The sequence below is a fragment of the Equus asinus genome, chromosome 2 (assembly GCF_041296235.1).
Source record: "Equus asinus isolate D_3611 breed Donkey chromosome 2, EquAss-T2T_v2, whole genome shotgun sequence".
NCBI classification, from domain to species: Eukaryota; Metazoa; Chordata; class Mammalia; order Perissodactyla; family Equidae; genus Equus; species Equus asinus.
Window position 1 is genome coordinate 60,365,498 of NC_091791.1, and position 17,412 is coordinate 60,382,909.

General features: G+C 56.6%; 1 protein-coding gene across 1 annotated transcript in view; it reads left to right on the forward strand.

Annotated features, from left to right (window-relative positions):
• Positions 1-17,412, forward strand: part of LOC123275617 (cadherin-23-like) — a 323,533-nt gene that overhangs the window by 277,843 nt on the left and 28,278 nt on the right. Inside the window, exons 18-23 of the mRNA XM_070489764.1 lie at positions 1,794-1,866; positions 4,546-4,662; positions 8,275-8,387; positions 9,624-9,731; positions 15,825-16,014; positions 16,368-16,513. Coding sequence (XP_070345865.1) covers positions 1,794-1,866; positions 4,546-4,662; positions 8,275-8,387; positions 9,624-9,731; positions 15,825-16,014; positions 16,368-16,513 — 747 coding nt within the window. The remainder of the gene's footprint in view (positions 1-1,793; positions 1,867-4,545; positions 4,663-8,274; positions 8,388-9,623; positions 9,732-15,824; positions 16,015-16,367; positions 16,514-17,412) is intronic.

Here is a 17,412-nt window from a genome sequence, read left to right on the forward strand (position 1 = left end):
CTAAGGACCATACTTGAAAAGGTCAGCGCCTTCGGGTGGATTTTGCACGTGGGTGATTTTTAAGTAGCTGTCACTTGGCTAAGCTGCCACCTCCCTCCACCAAATGGATTTTCTCTCAATTGAAAAAAAAAAACCAGCGGAGATGAAGTGGTTGATGGCAGCACTTGCCTTACAGGTTGGGGGTGGAGAGAGGAGATCAGAGCGACAGGGCTCTGGGAGGAGGAGCGGGTGGGCGACAGGAGCCAGGTGATTCCTTTTCATCCACTGCTTGTTGGTTTTTAATAAAGAAGTCAAACTCGGTTTGTAGATTTCCCATTAGGGGACAATAAGCTTTTGTAGAGGGAGCCACTGAATTAGAACTAATAGCGAATGCAGCGCCAGGATCCAGGGAAATATCACCGCTAATAAGTTTCTGCCTCATGCTCTGTCACTGACATTCTTGGCACCGTTGCGTGCAGCCAAGCAGAAGGCTTAAATATATATGTGTAGGGGCCACTTGTGCCCACACCAGGGGGATGCCCAGGCCTGCTGTTGGGCCATTGGACATCAGGGAGTCCTCACACCGCCAGTTCTCTGAGGCTGGGGAGACGACAGGTCAGCAGGAGCTGGTGCGCAGCCCAGAGCCAGGGTCCAGATTGGGCAGAAAGAAGGGCATTCCTTCCTGGGCCCCCACAGGCCTGGCAGGAGGGGATTCTCTGGCATCCCAGGGGGTGGACAGCCAGGTAGCGTGCCTCCCTCTCTTTCATGCTTGCTCAGCCAGAAGTAACTCCAGCAAAAGAGGCTTACTCCAGGAGTCTTCCCCTCAAAGAGCTCCCAGTTCCGTGGGGGAAATGAGTCCCTCGGAGCACGCACCACTGAAGTCTGCAGCCTAAAGATGCCCCAGGGGGCTGTGACCCAGTCTGACCCCCGAGCTCCGCACAGGGCTCTCGAGGAAAGGGCAGAAGGCTCTGAGTCAGGTGGGCCAACAAGGCTTCCTCTGAGAGGGGAACAGGCAGGAATTCTTGTTGAGTGATTGCATAAAGTAGGTGGTGAGTGTGAGCGTCTTAAAGGGTCGGGAAGTCTCCTCCCATTGTGGAGGAGAGAGATGGCATGTGGAGTAATAGGAGGAGGCAGAGGCTGTGCCTGGGCCCCACCCTGCCAGTTCAGCCCCATGGCCACTGTGCCTCTGACCTGGTCACTGGCGAAGACTGGGCCAGAAGAGGGATTGCTCCAGAACTAGAGGTGGTGGGTTGTGGGCCAGGTTTACCCAAGGGGATGGAGGAGCCGTTGTTCTTGTGTGTGTGGAGGGTTCTGGAATTCAGACTCTGGGAACCACCTGACCCCTGCCTACCACTGCCTACTCGGGGTTGGGGCACTCCTTTCTCCCTTCACTTCTGGGAGGGCTCCTAGAACCTTCCACCATCGTCTTGGTGGAGCTGGTAGGGAAGTTCCGAGCGGGCATCCCCAGCATGGGGGCTGATGAGCTGAGGGCGGGAGAACTGGAATAAGCTTGGAACTCAGCTGGAGGACCCATGGGGGGCCCAGGGGAGCTGGAGCTGTGGGCAGTTCTGATTGCTGCCTTCGTTCTCCATCTCCCGGGCCCTCATCATCCCTTCCCAACCCCCACATGTTTCCCCAAGGCCTGTCCTTCCTTCTTGAACTATAGCCCAGCCAGAGGGGCACCTGGCTCCCTTGTGACACCCCACCTGGCTCTGGTTATACATCAAGGCCAGAGTTCCTCAGTGCCAGCCTTGGACAGCTGACCAGCCCCAACTACCTCCCTGGTTCCTGCAACCAGTCTGTTTTTCTTCCAGGATGAGAATGACAACCCTCCCACCTTCAGCAAGCCTGCCTACTTCGTCTCCGTGGTGGAGAACATCATGGCAGGTATGGGCCCAGGCAGGGGAGGGCAAGAAGGCAGGAAGCCGCAGTCCTGGCACATATAGTATGCAGACCTGACTTTGCACATGAATTCGGGAGGTCTGCGCCCCTCCCTGTCTGTGTCTCATGACAAATGAAGGAGGCTTTGGAGATGTCCAGTGGTCTGCCAGCCAACAGCTCCTCGCAGAGCACCGACTATGTGCAGACACTCCACTAGGCTCTTGGCCCCTGCCCTCCTGCGGCTACCTTCTAGCAGGGAAGAGAAGAGTGAGCGGTGATTAATTCAACAACCTCAATTAAACAAGTGTGTACAAGAGTTCCAAGATTATGATGCTGTGAGTCAGGCCCCTGGGGCTGTGATGGCAGAAGGGGTGGCCTTGAAAGATGGCATTTGTTCCTATGTGAGGATGAGAATGGGAAGCTAGTCCCTGGGTAAGGTCTCAGGTGGCAGGGCCCAGGTTGCAGACCCAGGACCACCACCTCTGCACTGAGATTCCAGGCCACCTGCTCTGTCCTTGGCTGACAGCTTCATTCTTACACTAAGAGTGTACTACTCTAGTGGGGAAAACACCCATAGCAGGAATTACTGTAGGAGCCGGAGGAGTCAGAGGACAGCTGGAGTCGTCAGGGACAGCTGGAGTCGTCAGGGAACAGCTAGAGGAGTCAGAGGACAGCTGGAGGAGTCAGGGAACAGCTGGAGGAGTCGGGGACAGCTGGAGGAGTCAGGGACAGCAGGAGGAGTCAGTTGACAGCAGGAGTCAGGGACAGCTGGAGGAGTCAGAGGACAGCTGGAGGAGTCAGGGGCAGCTGGAAGAGTCAGGGAACAGCAGGAGGAGTCAGGGGCAGCTGGAGGAGTCGGGAAACAGCTGGAGGAGTCAGGGGCAGCTGGAGGAGTCGGGAAACAGCTGGAGGAGTCAGGGGCAGCTGGAGGAGTCAGGGAACAGCTGGAGGAGTCGGGGACAGCTGGAGGAGTCAGGGACAGCTGGAGGAGTGAGTTGACAGCAGGAGTCAGGGACAGCTGGAGGAGTCAGAGGACAGCTGGAGGAGTCAGGGAACAGCTGGAGGAGTCAGGGGCAGCTGGAGGAGTCAGGGAATAGCTGGAGGAGTCAGGGGCAGCTGGAGGAGTCGGGAAACAGCTGGAGGAGTCGGGGGCAGCTGGAGGAGTCAGGGGCAGCTGGAGGAGTCGGGGAACCACTGGAGGAGTCAGGGGCAGCTGGAGGAGTCAGAGGACAGCTGGAGGAGTTGGGGAACAGCTGGAGGAGTCAGGGGCAGCTGGAGGAGTCGGGAACCAGCTGGAGGAGTCAGGGACAGCTGGAGGAGTCAGAGGACAGCTGGAGGAGTCAGAGGACAGCTGGAGTCAGGGACAGCTTACCAGGGGTGACCTTCCTTGGCACCATGGGGACTTCTAAATAGAGCCTAGGAGCACTTTCCCAGTGTCTGATGATTTTCTGGGTGGGTGCCAGGCTGTGCCCAGCCACCCTCCCCATCCCGATCAGGCATCCCCTGGAGAATGTCACTGCTGAAGTGGCTGCGTGCACTCCCCACCATCCTCAGGACCTCTGCTTAGGAGTGGCCTCATCATGCACTTAATCCTCTTCCACATTGAGTGTGCTTGGATAAAGGGGTGTGTCAGGCCCCTGTACCTGTCCTCCTGCTCCAGGCAGGACTGAGAGTCAGGTCAGAGGCCCCAGGGCTACCTGGAAGGGGCCAGAATGACCTGCCTGTTCCACGGGCCCCCTGCCGAGCCCCTTCTGTCCCCAGGGACTACTGATTCTTCAGCACAGTAGTAACTGTGGTCTGCAGCTGGTGACAGCTCCCACCTGCAGGCTTCAGCCCCCGGGGTCCTCAACAACAACCCCACAAGTGGGACTTTATCATTAGACCCATTTTACAGAGGAAGAAGCTGAGGCTCAGACCAGTCAAGCTGCTTGCCAGAGCTCCTGCAGGATCCCAGTCTGGGTGTAATGCCTCCAGGAGTCCGCACACTCGGCTCCCCGCTGTCCGGCCAGGGCTGGCGGGGGCTGCAGCCCAGAGCTCTGGGGGCCACAACCTCAGCTCCTCGCTACCTGGCCAGGGCTGGCAGGGGGCTGCAGCCTAGAGCTCTGGCCAACCTGGCCTCAGGGAGAGCCATTCTCAGGGTCTGGCCAGGGCAGCTAGAAAGGCTGATCCACCCCCCTGGATTTCACAGAGATGGAAATGAAGGAGGACCTTAACTGGAATTAAGGAGAAAATAAAAACCCTTATAAATGCCCCTTGTGCACAAGATAAAACAAGACTGAGAGTGAATACAATAAATGTAAAATAATTTAATATGGAGCTTCACTTCTTTTTGGTTCAAAGTCAAAGCTGGTCAATCTGAGTGTATTTAATACGGCAACCAGCCAGGGAGGGGTGGGGAGGGGCAGTGGTGTGCCCTCTAAGTTGGGCCAAGAGTGGGAGGAGGGAGGGCCCAATCCATCCAGGCTCCAGGCCCCCTCCCTTGGAGTCTGTCCCCCTTACAGCCCAGGATCTGGGCTACAGGAGCAAGTGGTTGAGCCCATTCTGATCCCTGGGTCACCCCTGCAGGCAGGCTTCCTGCCTCCTGAGGGCTGGTCACGGGGAGGTCCCACATCCCACTCTCAGGGCCTAAGGCTGCGAGCCTCTGGTGAGCAGCATCCCCCCACCCGTCCCGTTGTCTCCCTGAAGGAGCCACAGTGCTGTTCCTGAACGCCACAGACCTGGACCGCTCCAGGGAGTACGGCCAGGAGTCCATCATCTACTCCTTGGAGGGCTCCTCCCAGTTTCGCATCAACGCCCGCTCAGGTGAGCCCTGGTCCTCCGCGCCTCAGGCCGACTCTCCATGCCCAGCCCGGGGCCTGCAGCTGGGCCAGGTCCCCTCCCTCTCACAGGAAGACCCCATTTTTGAGCAAGCCAGCTTTGAGCACCTGGTTTTATCCCTGAATATTAATTTGAGTGTGATTACTGACTTTATCCCCCCCAAAAATCACAACATGAATTTGCCCACTAAAGGGTGTCTTTCAGTGGTGAGGAGCCCTGTTGTGTGTAAAACGTGTTCCATTTTACAAGGAGCTGGCTAACAGGCCTCTCTTCAGGGCCACCTTTCTCAAGCCTAGGTATCCCCTCCCTCAGCTGCCCACCTCGCTCTTGCATCCTGGCTCCTCTTCCTGACACAGTACATGCCTCAGTTTCCACATCTGCAAAATGAGGATGATCATATTCAGACTGTAGTGTGGGTTAAGTGAGTCATTACAGGGAATACCCTTAGAGGAGTCCCTGGCACAGAGCAAGTGCTAACAAAGTTAGGTTATCGTCATCATTTTCTCTGGTCCTTTTGCCCAGCGGCCTGCCCCCATCTCCAGCTCCCTGCTCAGCCCATGTAACTCTCACCTTTCTCTTCATTTCTCCATGTGCCTCCCACCAGATCTCTCTCCACCTTAAAGCTGGGCAGCAGCGGGAAGGGGCAAAAAAAACCAAGGAGAGACCGCAGGCTTTTCAGCCAGAAGCTGGGAAGGAACATGAGGCCTCTGGACATTCATGCATCTATTTCTTCAGATATCAATGGGGCTTGCTCTTTGCCAGGGGCTGTGCGGGAATGGAATGAGGCAAGGCGCAGCCCTCAGGGGGCTCCAAGTCAGCTTAGTGAGCATGCAAGGCTCCCCACTTCCAAGTACCTGTTTCTGTGTTAGGTAAGGGAACTGTAGATGCTAAACAGGCAAACCCTGAAATCTCCATGGCTTAACACAGTAGAAATTCTAACTCACACTGCAATCCAATGCTTGTTCAGTGGACAGGCTTCCACATGGTGATTCTAGGACCCAGGCCCCTTCCATGTTGTGGCTCCAAGGTCATTGCCAAAGGGAAAAGAGAACATGGAGTATTATACAAGGAGATGTTTATGGGCCAGGCCTGAAGGTGACATGCACCACTTGTGCCCACATCCCAGTGGCCCAAATCAGGCAATAGCCCTGCCCAGATGCAACAATGGGTGGAGAAAGTAGTCCCTGGCCTGACAGCTACTTTCCAGCAACCATTCCAGCCTGGGAAGGGAGCAGGAATGTTTGGTGGACTCTGGCCATCCTTACCACAGGCGGCCTGTGGCCCAGCCGGGCATCCAGTCTTCCTGTTAGGCATGCCTCCCTGCTCCAAGTCTACCTTAATCTCTTTCATCCCCTTTTCCTGCAAGCTTGGGGAGCAGATGGTTGGTGCTGATGTGGACAAAGACTGAACACATCCAGGGCCGTCCTGGGCCCTCCTCCCTGCTCTCAGGAGCATCCACCCTCAGCGAGTCCATGTTTCCAGGGGACTCAGAGTAATATTGTTCATTAACATTAACCAAGTTCTCAGCCCTAAGTGCTCTGACCAGCATCGTCCCTTTTCGCCTTCTTCCATTTTCCATATGAGGAAACTGAGGCACAGGAGAGGTTAAGTAACTTGACTGAGGACTCAGAGAGCCTGAACTCCTGGCTCCAGGGCCCAGAATTTAAATGCTACATTATTTAAAGCCATGTTACAGCCACATGCCACCACCCAGCTCCAGCGATGGGCATAGTGACCTTTCAGCACCCCGCCCTGCCTCCCAGTCAGGGACCCCGTGTCCACCCCGGGGCCTTTAATAATGACATGGACAATTTCCTGCAGCCTTAACACAGCTCCTTCAGCTCCAAAGGTGTAAGCGTTTTCCTCTGAGCTCCTCGGTCAAATTAGCCAGGCCTGCTCCACAAAGGTGGCCTTAATTGGATCTAATTTCCCAGACAGGAGGAGCCATCTATCATGCTGACAAGTTCATGTTTAAAACTTTTTAGAGATTAATTTCTTCCTCGCCCTGCCAATTAATTGACACCACCCCAGCAAGGAGCATGGCTCGGTGGGCAGACCTTTGCCAGTCTTTTCTTCCTGGCCGTAGCACTTTCACTGTCCTGACCCCCATCCCCACCTCCCTCTCAGCCCTGCACAAGCCAGAGGACAGGCCAGTGTGGTAGGAAGGAGGAGTCCTAGGGACCATTGACCCAGCTCCCTTATTTATGGTAGAATAAACCAAGCACAGAGAAGTTAAGCAACTTGCCCAAGGCCACATAGCTCAGGCAATGGGGATAAAAAGATGCATAGCACTCAGTTGCTGCCCTTGGAGAGCTTCCACAGCCCATTGGAAGGAAACCAGCATTTTCTGTTTATTGGTAGTGTCACCTATAGTTACCTAATCCTCACAACAGCTCTGATTCAAAGGCATACTAATCTTCATTCTACAGAGGAGAAACTGAGGCTCAAAGAAGTTCAGCAACTTTCCCAAGGCCAAGCATCTGGCAGGGGCCATAATCAGAATTCAAATCTGGGTCTCGCTGTCCTGCAGTATAGGCCCTTTCCTGTGGTCCAGTGAGACGGTGATGGCCTGGCTCCCGTGGTGTGCTGCAGCCACTGTCCCGGCTCACACCTGCTCCCAAGAGCCACTTGTATCCCTCTCTTCCCGGCTCCGTGCTCGGTGACTTCACGCTGGAAGTTTAAAACGGGCCCTAGTGGGGTATTTACACCATGGAAATCGGCAAGCCTTGTTTTTCTTTTGGGGAGCTGGTTGTCAAGCGTTTACTAGCACACCACTACCGGGTGACTCCCATGTTTTAGTTATACTAAAATACAAAGGAAAGCCAAACCAGGCTGACAAAAATTATGGTGTACTTTAAATGTTTATATTAATAGAATAACTTGCTTATACACTGAAAAAAATTGAAGGCAATATAATTATATGACTCAAGGTAATTAAGGAAATTAGTTTGTAGCTATTAATTCTCAACGCACTGTAGGTTGAACTGTCCAGTAATGAGTCGCAAGTCGGAACACGAGTGAAACACTTCGCGTGCTTCAGTCCTGTTGCTGTATTTCTGTGACTGTGTGGATAAACAGTGCCCGGCGCTATTCTAAGCTTTCCATGATAACTAAATCCACCCCACAACAGCCCTATGAGGCCAGTCCTGTTATTGTTCCCTTTTGACCAGATGAGGAAACTGAGGCACAGAGACTTTAAGTAACTAGTTCCAGTGATAAAGCCAGTAAGGTAAAGTCAGAAGTCTAAACGAGAGGTCCTTTGTGACTGAGCTTGAGGCCAAATGGCCCTCCTGCCCTGTTCTCCAGCCCCAACCCCTTAAGCAGCCTAGATTTTCCCACATCTGGAAACAGCTACTCCTTACGGGGTTATATTGGCCCAGCTCTGAGTGCCAGTTCCCAAGGCCTGGGTGCTGTCCCCCTCCTTCTGTGAGCACCAGCTCCCACCCTCAGCATACACGTGCATGCGCATGCACGCACACACGCACGGCCGGATCATTTGATCTTGCAAATGTCTCTCTTTCATACTCTGACTCGCCCTCCCTCCCTGACCTCTCCCTGACCACCCCAACCCTCCCTGCTGCACCCCGTCTCCTGCAGGTGAAATCACCACCACCTCCCTGCTTGACCGTGAGACCAAGTCTGAATACATCCTCATCGTGCGAGCAGTGGACGGGGGCGTGGGCCACAACCAGAAGACTGGCATTGCCACCGTGAGTGCCCACCCCTCCTGTGCTCCCCCGTCATCCTCAGGTTGCACCTCTTAGGCCTCGGGACACAAAGTGAGGCGTGTGAGAGTGGAGTGAGGGTGGCAGGTACCAACTCACTGTCAGCCAAGGTCAGCCCTGGGGTCACCGCAGCTATGGGGAAAAAATCCATTCCCACCTGGGACATGGGGCACTTGGGAGGGGCAAATATTTTCTTCCCTGCCCGCAAAAGACCAGCTGGGCAGGTAGCAGAAGGCATGAGCCCCGTAGGCCCCTCCCTGCCCTGGCACCTGCCAAGAAACAGGAGTAGGTATTCTTGCCAGGAAGAGCGGCTCAGTGCAGGAAGTGGGGCCCTGGAGGATCCCTGGGGCTTGCACCACCCCACCCTAACCCTGTGGTGCTGAGAAAGGATGTCCAGCTTCCCTACCATGAGCAAGTAGGACCCATGAAGGCCTGGAGCCCAAGGTCATGTCACCCCGCCAAGGGCACCTCAGAGAGTGGAGGCTGAAAGAAGGACATTTGAAGGTCCGGACTGAGCTCTTAGCTGCTGAAGAGTACGGGGGGGGTGGGAGTCAGTAAGACCCTATGCGGGAGAGGCTGCAGGGGACGGGCCGAGGGTTCACTCCAGCCGCCTCCCCTCCTTGATCCTCGTTTGCTCTCTTTGGCTCTCCCTGGAGAGCCCTCTCCTGCCCTCTCTCATGGCCCTCACCCTACCCGCAACAGCTGCCCCCATCCTTGTCCGGCCAGAGGGGCGGGGGTTAGTATCGCTTGGCCAGGGAAGAAAAATCCCCAGCGCCCTATTCTATCACGAGAGGCCCCTGCTAATAGGATTCACAGCTCTATAAATAATTTACCTGGATGGCAGGTGAGCAGGGAAATTGCTTGCCTTGTAGCTGAGACTGACTGGGAAGCCCAAGGGATTCTCTCAGACTCCCCACCCCAAACCTCCACCCTGTCAGTCACCTCCAGCCAACACTCGGGGTGGCGTGGGAGAAGTCCCAGGTCACAGGAAGGATGGCAGGGCATTTCATCCTTTGCCAGCCTCCTGATGGGGCTCAGAAGGGTCGTAGCTCCCTCCTGTCCTTGAAAGCCCAGGGCCTGTCCCAAGACCCCCAGTTTGGGTGGAGGTGGTGGAATTAATGCCAAGATGCCCCATAGACACCTGAGTGTGTCCCCCTCGTGGGCCCTGCCCTCACGCAGCTCAGCTAGGTGCTTCCCACAGTGCCCCTTGTGGCTTCGCAGGTCAACATCACCCTCCTGGATATCAATGACAACCACCCCACCTGGAAGGACGCTCCCTACTACATCAACCTGGTGGAGATGACCCCGCCAGACTCTGATGTGACTACGGTAAGTGGTGGTGGGACAGCAGAACTGCTGGCTGCCCTTCCGAGGGGGTGTCTGCCATTCCCTTATCAGCCCATGGGCCTGCCCACATGGGACCAATGGACTTAATGTTTCCCTCTGAGCCAGCTCCTTGGGCAGAGTTCCAGAAGCCCTCTTGCATGGTGAAAGGCGTTCAGAGGTCAGGGGAGAGCCCGCCCCCGTCCTCGGGGACAGTGGGCTGCAGGCTTTGTCAGAGGAGTGCAGGCAGCCCAGCGACAGTGCCAGGGGAGCTAGAGCTGCCTCAGCTTGTAGCCACTCCTGCCCTGAGACCCCAGGATTCTGGCCACCCCCTCAGGAGAGCCCCCACCCCTCCCGGCCAGGCAGACCCCTCCCTCAAGATGCACAGGCTTCAGCTCCACCCAGCCTTTCCTATGCCGCTCTGTCACTGCAGCCATGGGCCTGGTCAGCTCCCCACAGGCCAACTCCCAGCAAGGGGACTGAAGTTCCCCCCAGGGATCTCCTGGCATGGGATGTTCCAGGTTTGCACAGACCGCTGTGTGTGCTGTGTGTGGGTACATCGAAGTGTACCCACCGAAGTGCTGGGTGACTCGAGGTGGGGAAAGGAGACACAGCCAAAGCCTTGGGGTGTCCAGAATGGAGACCCGTGTCCTGGGGAAGCTGAAGGAAGCCACAGTTGAGCACCCCACTTGATCTGCTCTGCTCTGGGGTTCACATTTGTGAGACCTTCTCCTCCCCTCACCCTTGTGCCCCATTTGGCCTCATTTGGGGAGGCTTGTCCCAATGTCCAGCTCCACAGCCACCCACCAGCCCTAAGATGGACATGAACCTGACAGCTCATGGCAACCTGATATATTGAATGCCTGGGACATGCCAGGTGCTGTGCTGGGGGCCTCTCATGAATTCTCTCTCCTCCTCATAATGTCACGTGGCAGATGGACTCACTGCTCCCATTGGACTGTGGAGGACACAAGACTTACAGTTTGAGGGGTTTGCCAAAGCTAGTAAGGTCCCAGAGCTGGTGAGAGGTTGAGCCAGGACTCCAAACCAGCTCTATCTGACTTTGAAACCACCTGGCCCAGCCCTTCATTCCTCTGCTGACTCATGGGTGCCCTGGCAGGTGGTCTGGGCCCTGAGAACCTGGAGAGCTGGGCTGGGATGGGAGACAGACGGTAGCGTTCACACCCAGCTCTCCAGGAAGGCTGCCCCACCCTGAGCTCAGGCAGACTTGTCTCCCCACCCCAGCCCTCATCAGCCACACCCAGTAGTGACGAGGTCCACCTGGGTCCAGGTGGGAGAAGATGTCAACCTAGACAGAAGGACAAAGAGAGAGGGAGAGGGTTGGCAGTCACGCCTGTCCTGTCCTCCTTTCCCTGTGTTTAAGATCTGAATGGTTCTCAACTGGTGTTCGGGTCCCCCTCCCAGAAATTCCAGTATGATGGGGACAAAGGGTCTGGAATCTGTGGTTTTTCAAAGCCCCGAGCTGGGGGATTCCTTCCCACCCAGGGCCAGGTTTGGCAACCCCTACACTAGGCCATTTCCACGGCTCTGTCTAGGGCTTCAGATCTGATGGGTGCTCTCTGCTGCCACCTTGTGGGCACTTGGGCTCTAGCCCAGGACAACCCGGCAGGGACCCCAAGAGGGCTGGATGCCCACCTCTGAACACCTCCTTGCTTTATGTTTCTGGGAAATTCCTCCAAGAAGGAATTGGGGGGCAAGTGAGGGAAGGGTCTCTGGGAGAAAGTGGCTGCATAGGACACCAGCCAGGGTGCCATTACTGAAGGGTCCACCTGCTGGGCAAAGAGTAGGTCTGCAGCCTGGGCATTCTCAGGTCTGCTCTCAGCGGCCTCTTGGGGTTTCCCGCCTTTCCACACCTTATTCTGAGCCATGGACAGGTGTGGACAACGGGCCAGGGGCCTGCTGCCAGGACCTCCCCCTCTCCAGGAACCCCCAGCAGACCTTCCGTGAGCCCCACCAGCTTCCCTTCCCAACCTGTGTGGGAGCCAGTCTTTCCCAGAGCTCCCTGGCCCCCAGGCTCGGCCCCTGTACCTCTGGGGAAACGGACATGTGAGCCCAGCCCCCGACACAGGGTGGACGTGGACGTTCCTCCCCGGGCACAGGGTGGCCACAGGATCGGGCTACTCGAGCTTTTCAGTGGCCCCTGGGAGTGTCAAGACCTAAAAAAATATATAATGACTCATAAGTTCAAAAAAAGGGCAAAGTCAAGATTAAGATTGTTCTAGTAAAGATCTACCAAATACAGTATGACCAGTTTAATCATTATGAAATTTCGTGTTTGTAAAAATTTCATTACATTTGAGGACAAATTATAGGTTCAATTTTCTAGAATTCTTGAGAATTTTCCAGAATCCTCTGGAATTCCCAGTTACATGTGGTGACTGTCAGGACACCAGAAATCAAGAAGCCCATACATTAATCGAATTTGTCATAGCAAAGTAATTTCAAAAGGAATAGTCATAAAAACTCTTTCAAATTTTATGGCCATGAAATGTGTGTGTGCATATATATGTGGGCAGATTTTAGTACCTCTGAGGGCCCCGGGGACTTGTGAGGCCACACAGTGGTCCTGGGTGAGGTGTGAGGAAAGGGGGCTGTGCGGGAGGGAACAGCCAAGCAGAGGTGACTTCCAGAGGAGGTGATGTTTGAACAGGGCTGGCCCACTCCTGAGTCATCTCTCACACCCACCACACCCCTCCTGCCAACACACACTGGCCTCTCAGTTTCCTGAAGCCACTAAACTCTCATGAAACCTCAGAGCCTCTGCACAAGCTCTCCCCGCCCCCAAGTGTTCTTCCTCTGCTCCCCACCTCTGCTCTTTCCCTGGCTGGCTCATTCTCCTCTGTCTGTCCCAGCTTAAAATGCCACCTCCACAGAGAAGCCCACTCTGACTAACCCACCTAAAGTAGCTCTGCCCACCTCCATACTCTGATTTTTTCAGAGCTGGTCCCACAGTCTGTGTTTGTTATGTTGCTTGCTTATTAAGAGGCAATATAGCTTTGTGATTAAGTGGACAACTTCTGGTACTAAAATATCTAGGCTCTGTTCCCAGCTGTGTGACCTTGGGCAAGTTACTTAAGCTCTCTGTGATCCAATCTTCTCATCTAGAGAATGGAGATAGCTAGAGTCCCTACTGACAGTATGGTCAGTACTGTCCTGGCACACGGTGAGTGGCTGATCAGTGATGGCTCTCGTCATGGTCACTGTCATCATCTGCCTGCCCTGCTGGAATCACGCCTGTCTGTTCACTGTTGACCCCAGGGCTTAGCACAGTGCCAGGCACATTGTAAGTGTTCACAATATCTGTGAATGAAAATCGTGGAAGGACTTGCTCGCCTTTCTTCACCAGTGGACCTGGCCACCCAGCTCTGCCAGGCTGAGTTGGGTCTTCCTTGTCAGAGGGAGACCAGGGCGTGTGACGCAGGACTCTCCCCAGGACCCCTCTGGGGGGCGTGGCCCTGGGCCCTGGAGTCAGAGGTGCTGGGCGAGCCCAGGCTTCCTCAGAGCTTGTGTGCAGGGGCGTGTGCCTGTGTTCAGGAGCATTCGGAGTGGGCTGGGTGTGTGAGTGTGCACACGTGCGCTGAGGGCGTCCACCCCACAGCCCTGAGCTTGCAGAGCGGCCATCTCTGTTTGCAGGCTAGATGGGGGCCCGGCTCTCCCTCCGAGCTCCTGCAGGCTCCTTCAAGGACCTGGCTGATGGGCATTGATTTAGAGCCTTTCAAAGCCCTCCAGCAACATCGAGGAGAGGGAGAGGACTGTTCCGGTCAGGCCAGGAGAAAAATGACGGGCATGACGCGGGAAATAAATGAGAGGAGAGGGGTGAGGTTCTACAGAATGCTCAGCAGGGAGCCTGCAGGGGCCGCAGCGCCACCCTCTCCCATGCCCCACCCCACCCCATGACCAGGGGTCGGCCCAGAGGCCAGCAGTCAGTGCCCACTGCCCAACCAGGGCCGCCTGGAGGCAGCTACCCCAGCCGCCCCGGGCACTAGGGGGTGGGGAGCGGGGATTTGGGAAGAGAGAAGCCACGCCCCCAGTGAAATTGATCTCTGCATGTTTGGCAACAGGCTACTGGCCTGGACAGGCCACTTAACTGCTCTGTGCCTCAGTTTCCCCATCCAGAAAATGGGCATGAAAACCATCTCCTCCTCTAACTGGAGAGAAGCGTGGCAGAGATGCAGGGCTTGCTGGTCTCCTTCGGCCGTTAATAGGACGACTTTGCCTGGCTCGAGTTACACCTGGAGTACCTAAGAGCCCTGTTGTCACATCAGGGGTGATTGGGTCCCCATGACAGAGGCTGGGAAACTGAGGCAACATGCCCACAGCACAGTGAGGGCTCCTAGGCTGGAGGGCTGGGCCTCCCCCACCCCTGCCCCTTGGTGCAGCAAGGCTGGGGGAGGGTGGCTGAGCAGGGTGGGGTGGGAGAAGGAGCTCGTCCCCCTCTGGAGCAGAAGAGGGCCTGGAGTGGTCAGGGTTCAGCACGAGCACCAGCCTCTCCCCGCCCTCCTAGGGCCCAGGGGCAGATGGGAGCCCTCAGCCAGGGCAGCCATCTGTCTGTTATGGTCTGGTGGCCCCAGAGACACCTCCAGCTGGGGATTAAGCCAGAGGAGGGACAGATTCTGCTGCCAAAGCACAAAAGGCCCCATATCAAGTAAGACGAAGGAGCTGACGAGGCCAGACTGTCATCACTGAGTATCCTGGAATTAAGAATGACACTGTCCTGATGTGACCCCAGGGACTGCGGCCGCCTCCTCCACTGATCTTGTCCACCTCTGGTGCTGCAGTGGCCCCTGGGGGGACAAGCTGGTGGTGGGTGCCATGTTGTCCTAGGACCCCGGGAGGCCTGTAGGGTGGGAGCTGGGTTGGCCCCAAAGCTGGTGCTGTGTGACCTTGAGTCTGGCCTGGGCCTCTCTGAGTCCTGCTTTCCACTTGTGGGAGGTAGAGGGCTTGAGAAGTCCCCTGCTGAGCAGGGCCTTGGCGGGGACAGGACCTGGGAGACAATGGGCTGTGGGTCTGTTGCCCTGGGTTAGGACAGCGCTGAGCACTGACTCTTCAGGGGGTGAGGCTTACAAGAGGGGACTTAGTCAAGGGGGGCTGGAAAGTTGAAGGGGCAGCGTGTTGGGGGCCCTGTGCTAAGACCCTCCCCCTCTGGCGGATGGCGCTCCCTCCTCCAGAGAGACTCAACCCTCTCCCACCTCCAGCCTCCCCTCTTCCAGCCCCGTGACTGTCCCCACCTGCTGTGACCCCCCCCCCCCACAAACTGGGTGGATTGTCCGTGGCCCCGTCCCACGCCCTGTCCTCCCTGGTGTCATGGAGGCCTTTTCCTTTCAAATTGCCTCACGATCCAAAGCTCCGAAGGAAGGAAGAGAAGGTTTGGTGACGATGAGCCCGGTTCCCCAAACCAGGATTTCAATTCCTTCCAAAAGCTTAGCCACGGGTTCAGACTCCCTGGCCCTTCCCAGCCCCTCCTAGAAGAATTCATGGTCGTGGAGCCCCCTGCTCTCCCCAAAGCCCAGAAACACGTCACCCCACATGTCGGGAGAGGAAGGCAGTGTGGCCGGCTGGCTACTAGCACGGCTCTGGAGGAGCCCAGAGCCGCTTCCTGGCTTGGAGACCTGGGGAGCCCCACTGAGCCTCGTCTGTGAAATGGGCGTAATGATAGGCCTCCACCTCGTGAGGCTGTTGACACGGCCCGTGGGGAGGGCCTGGCGTTTATGAGGTGTTGGAAGGCTCCACATGCTGCTGTGTGCTAGGTGTTGCTTTTACGGATCAGAAGGCCGAGGCTTAAGCGGGGAAAGGGACTTACCTAAGGTCACAGCTGAGTGAGTGAAGAAACCAAGGAGCCCAAGACTTCCATTGCTGATTCATCTTCTGAACCTCCCGCCTCCCAGCCCCCAGCAGCCCCCCTGCTGGAGCCGGGAGGGAAGCCCACTCCAGGAGTCCGATCCAGGATGCCTCCTGCTCCCAGGCAGTGGGGAGCCTGGGACCTGGGCAGGAGCTCAGACAACCCAGGCCCGCAGCCTGCGGCACAGAGACTCCCTCCGTGGGCTGGGCTCAGTGGAAGGTGGGTTCCCTCCCGGGCAGGTGGTGGCCGTGGACCCAGACCTGGGGGAGAACGGCACCCTGGTGTACAGCATCCAGCCGCCCAACAAGTTCTACAGCCTCAACAGCAGCACGGGCAAGATCCGCACTACCCACGTCATGCTGGACCGCGAGAACCCCGACCCCCACGAGGCGGAGCTCATGCGCAAGATCGTCGTCTCTGTCACTGACTGTACGTGCCCCTCTGCCCCTTGCAGCCCCACATGCCTGGGCTGTGGCCCCTCACACTGGGCAGCCTGGGGACCTCCCCCAGTGACTTGTCCTCTGGTCCTAGGGCCTACCCAGGAGGGCTGTGTTTTGATTCTTAAGACTGGAGTAACACCTGCTTCCCAGTTGTGACCCCCCCACCCAGGCACCCTTGGGGAGTGGAGGGGCCTGGAGGTGCCAGGCCCAGGCTGCTTCCTGGAGGCGCCACCGGGGTGGAGGGTCAGTGGACCTGTCCCCCTCTCCCAACTCGTCTTTCTCCCTGTCCCTTTTCTCATGCAACCTCCTTCCCTCCCTGGCTCCCTCTCTCCCGGCCCCCAGGCGGCAGGCCCCCTCTGAGAGCCACCAGCAGTGCCACGGTGTTTGTCAACCTCTTGGACCTCAATGACAATGACCCCACCTTTCAGAACCTGCCTTTCGTGGCAGAGGTGCTTGAGGGCACCCCTGCGGGGGTCTCCATCTACCAGGTGAGTTTCCCTTCCCTGGCCTGAGATCTTGCTCTCCATCTCACACCTCATCCCCACCAGCCAACAAGTGGACAGTGGGTGCCCTGGGTGCCTAGCCTCAAGCTGAACACCCTGCAGGGTCGGGACGGGGGTCACCAGCCTAGACCACCAGAGGACACAGTCTGCGCAGGCTCTGAGAGCCAGTGCTCTGGGAGATGGTATGGAGGGCTTCCTGGAGGAGGAGGGGCTTGAGCTGGGTCTTGAATGACGGGTGGATTTGGAGAGGTAGAGGAAAAGCACCACAGGAGATGGATAAAGGCAGTGACAGATGGAGGAAGGGAGAGAGAGAATTCTGGAAGCCAAATCAGAGAGTTCCTCAGGGCCTGATTATGGAGGGCTAGCCTAAGACCCTCAACACCCCAAGGGGCTTCTGTAGGTGGTTCTAGAACACAAAGAAGGTCAGAGGAGAGTATAGCCAAGCACCCTCCCTCCAGGGCAGCCCCCTTCCTGTGCTCTCTCATAAGCCCCCCGGCAACTCCACACAGTGGGTGGGACTCTTCCCACTTTGCAGGAAGCTTGCAGAGACTTGCCCAAGTCCCTTTGGCCAAGAAGAGGTGGGGCCCGATCTTGAACCTGGCCCCTCTGACTCTGCTACGTGCCCTTCTGGGCAGGGAGGCCCTGAAGGTGCTGGTTCAGGGGAGATGATGCCCTAACAGGGGCTGTTTAGAAACCCTGGAAGGCCCTCATGGCTAAGAGCAAGGGCTTTGGAGTGTAACCCAAATGGGTGTGGACCCCAACTCCACCACCTGTGTGCTGTGTGACTTGGAGCAAACGACTAAACTTCTCTGGGCCTCGGTTTCTCACCTGTGAAATGGAGATCATAACAGTGCCTGTCTGGCTGTGCTCTGGGGACTCAGTCA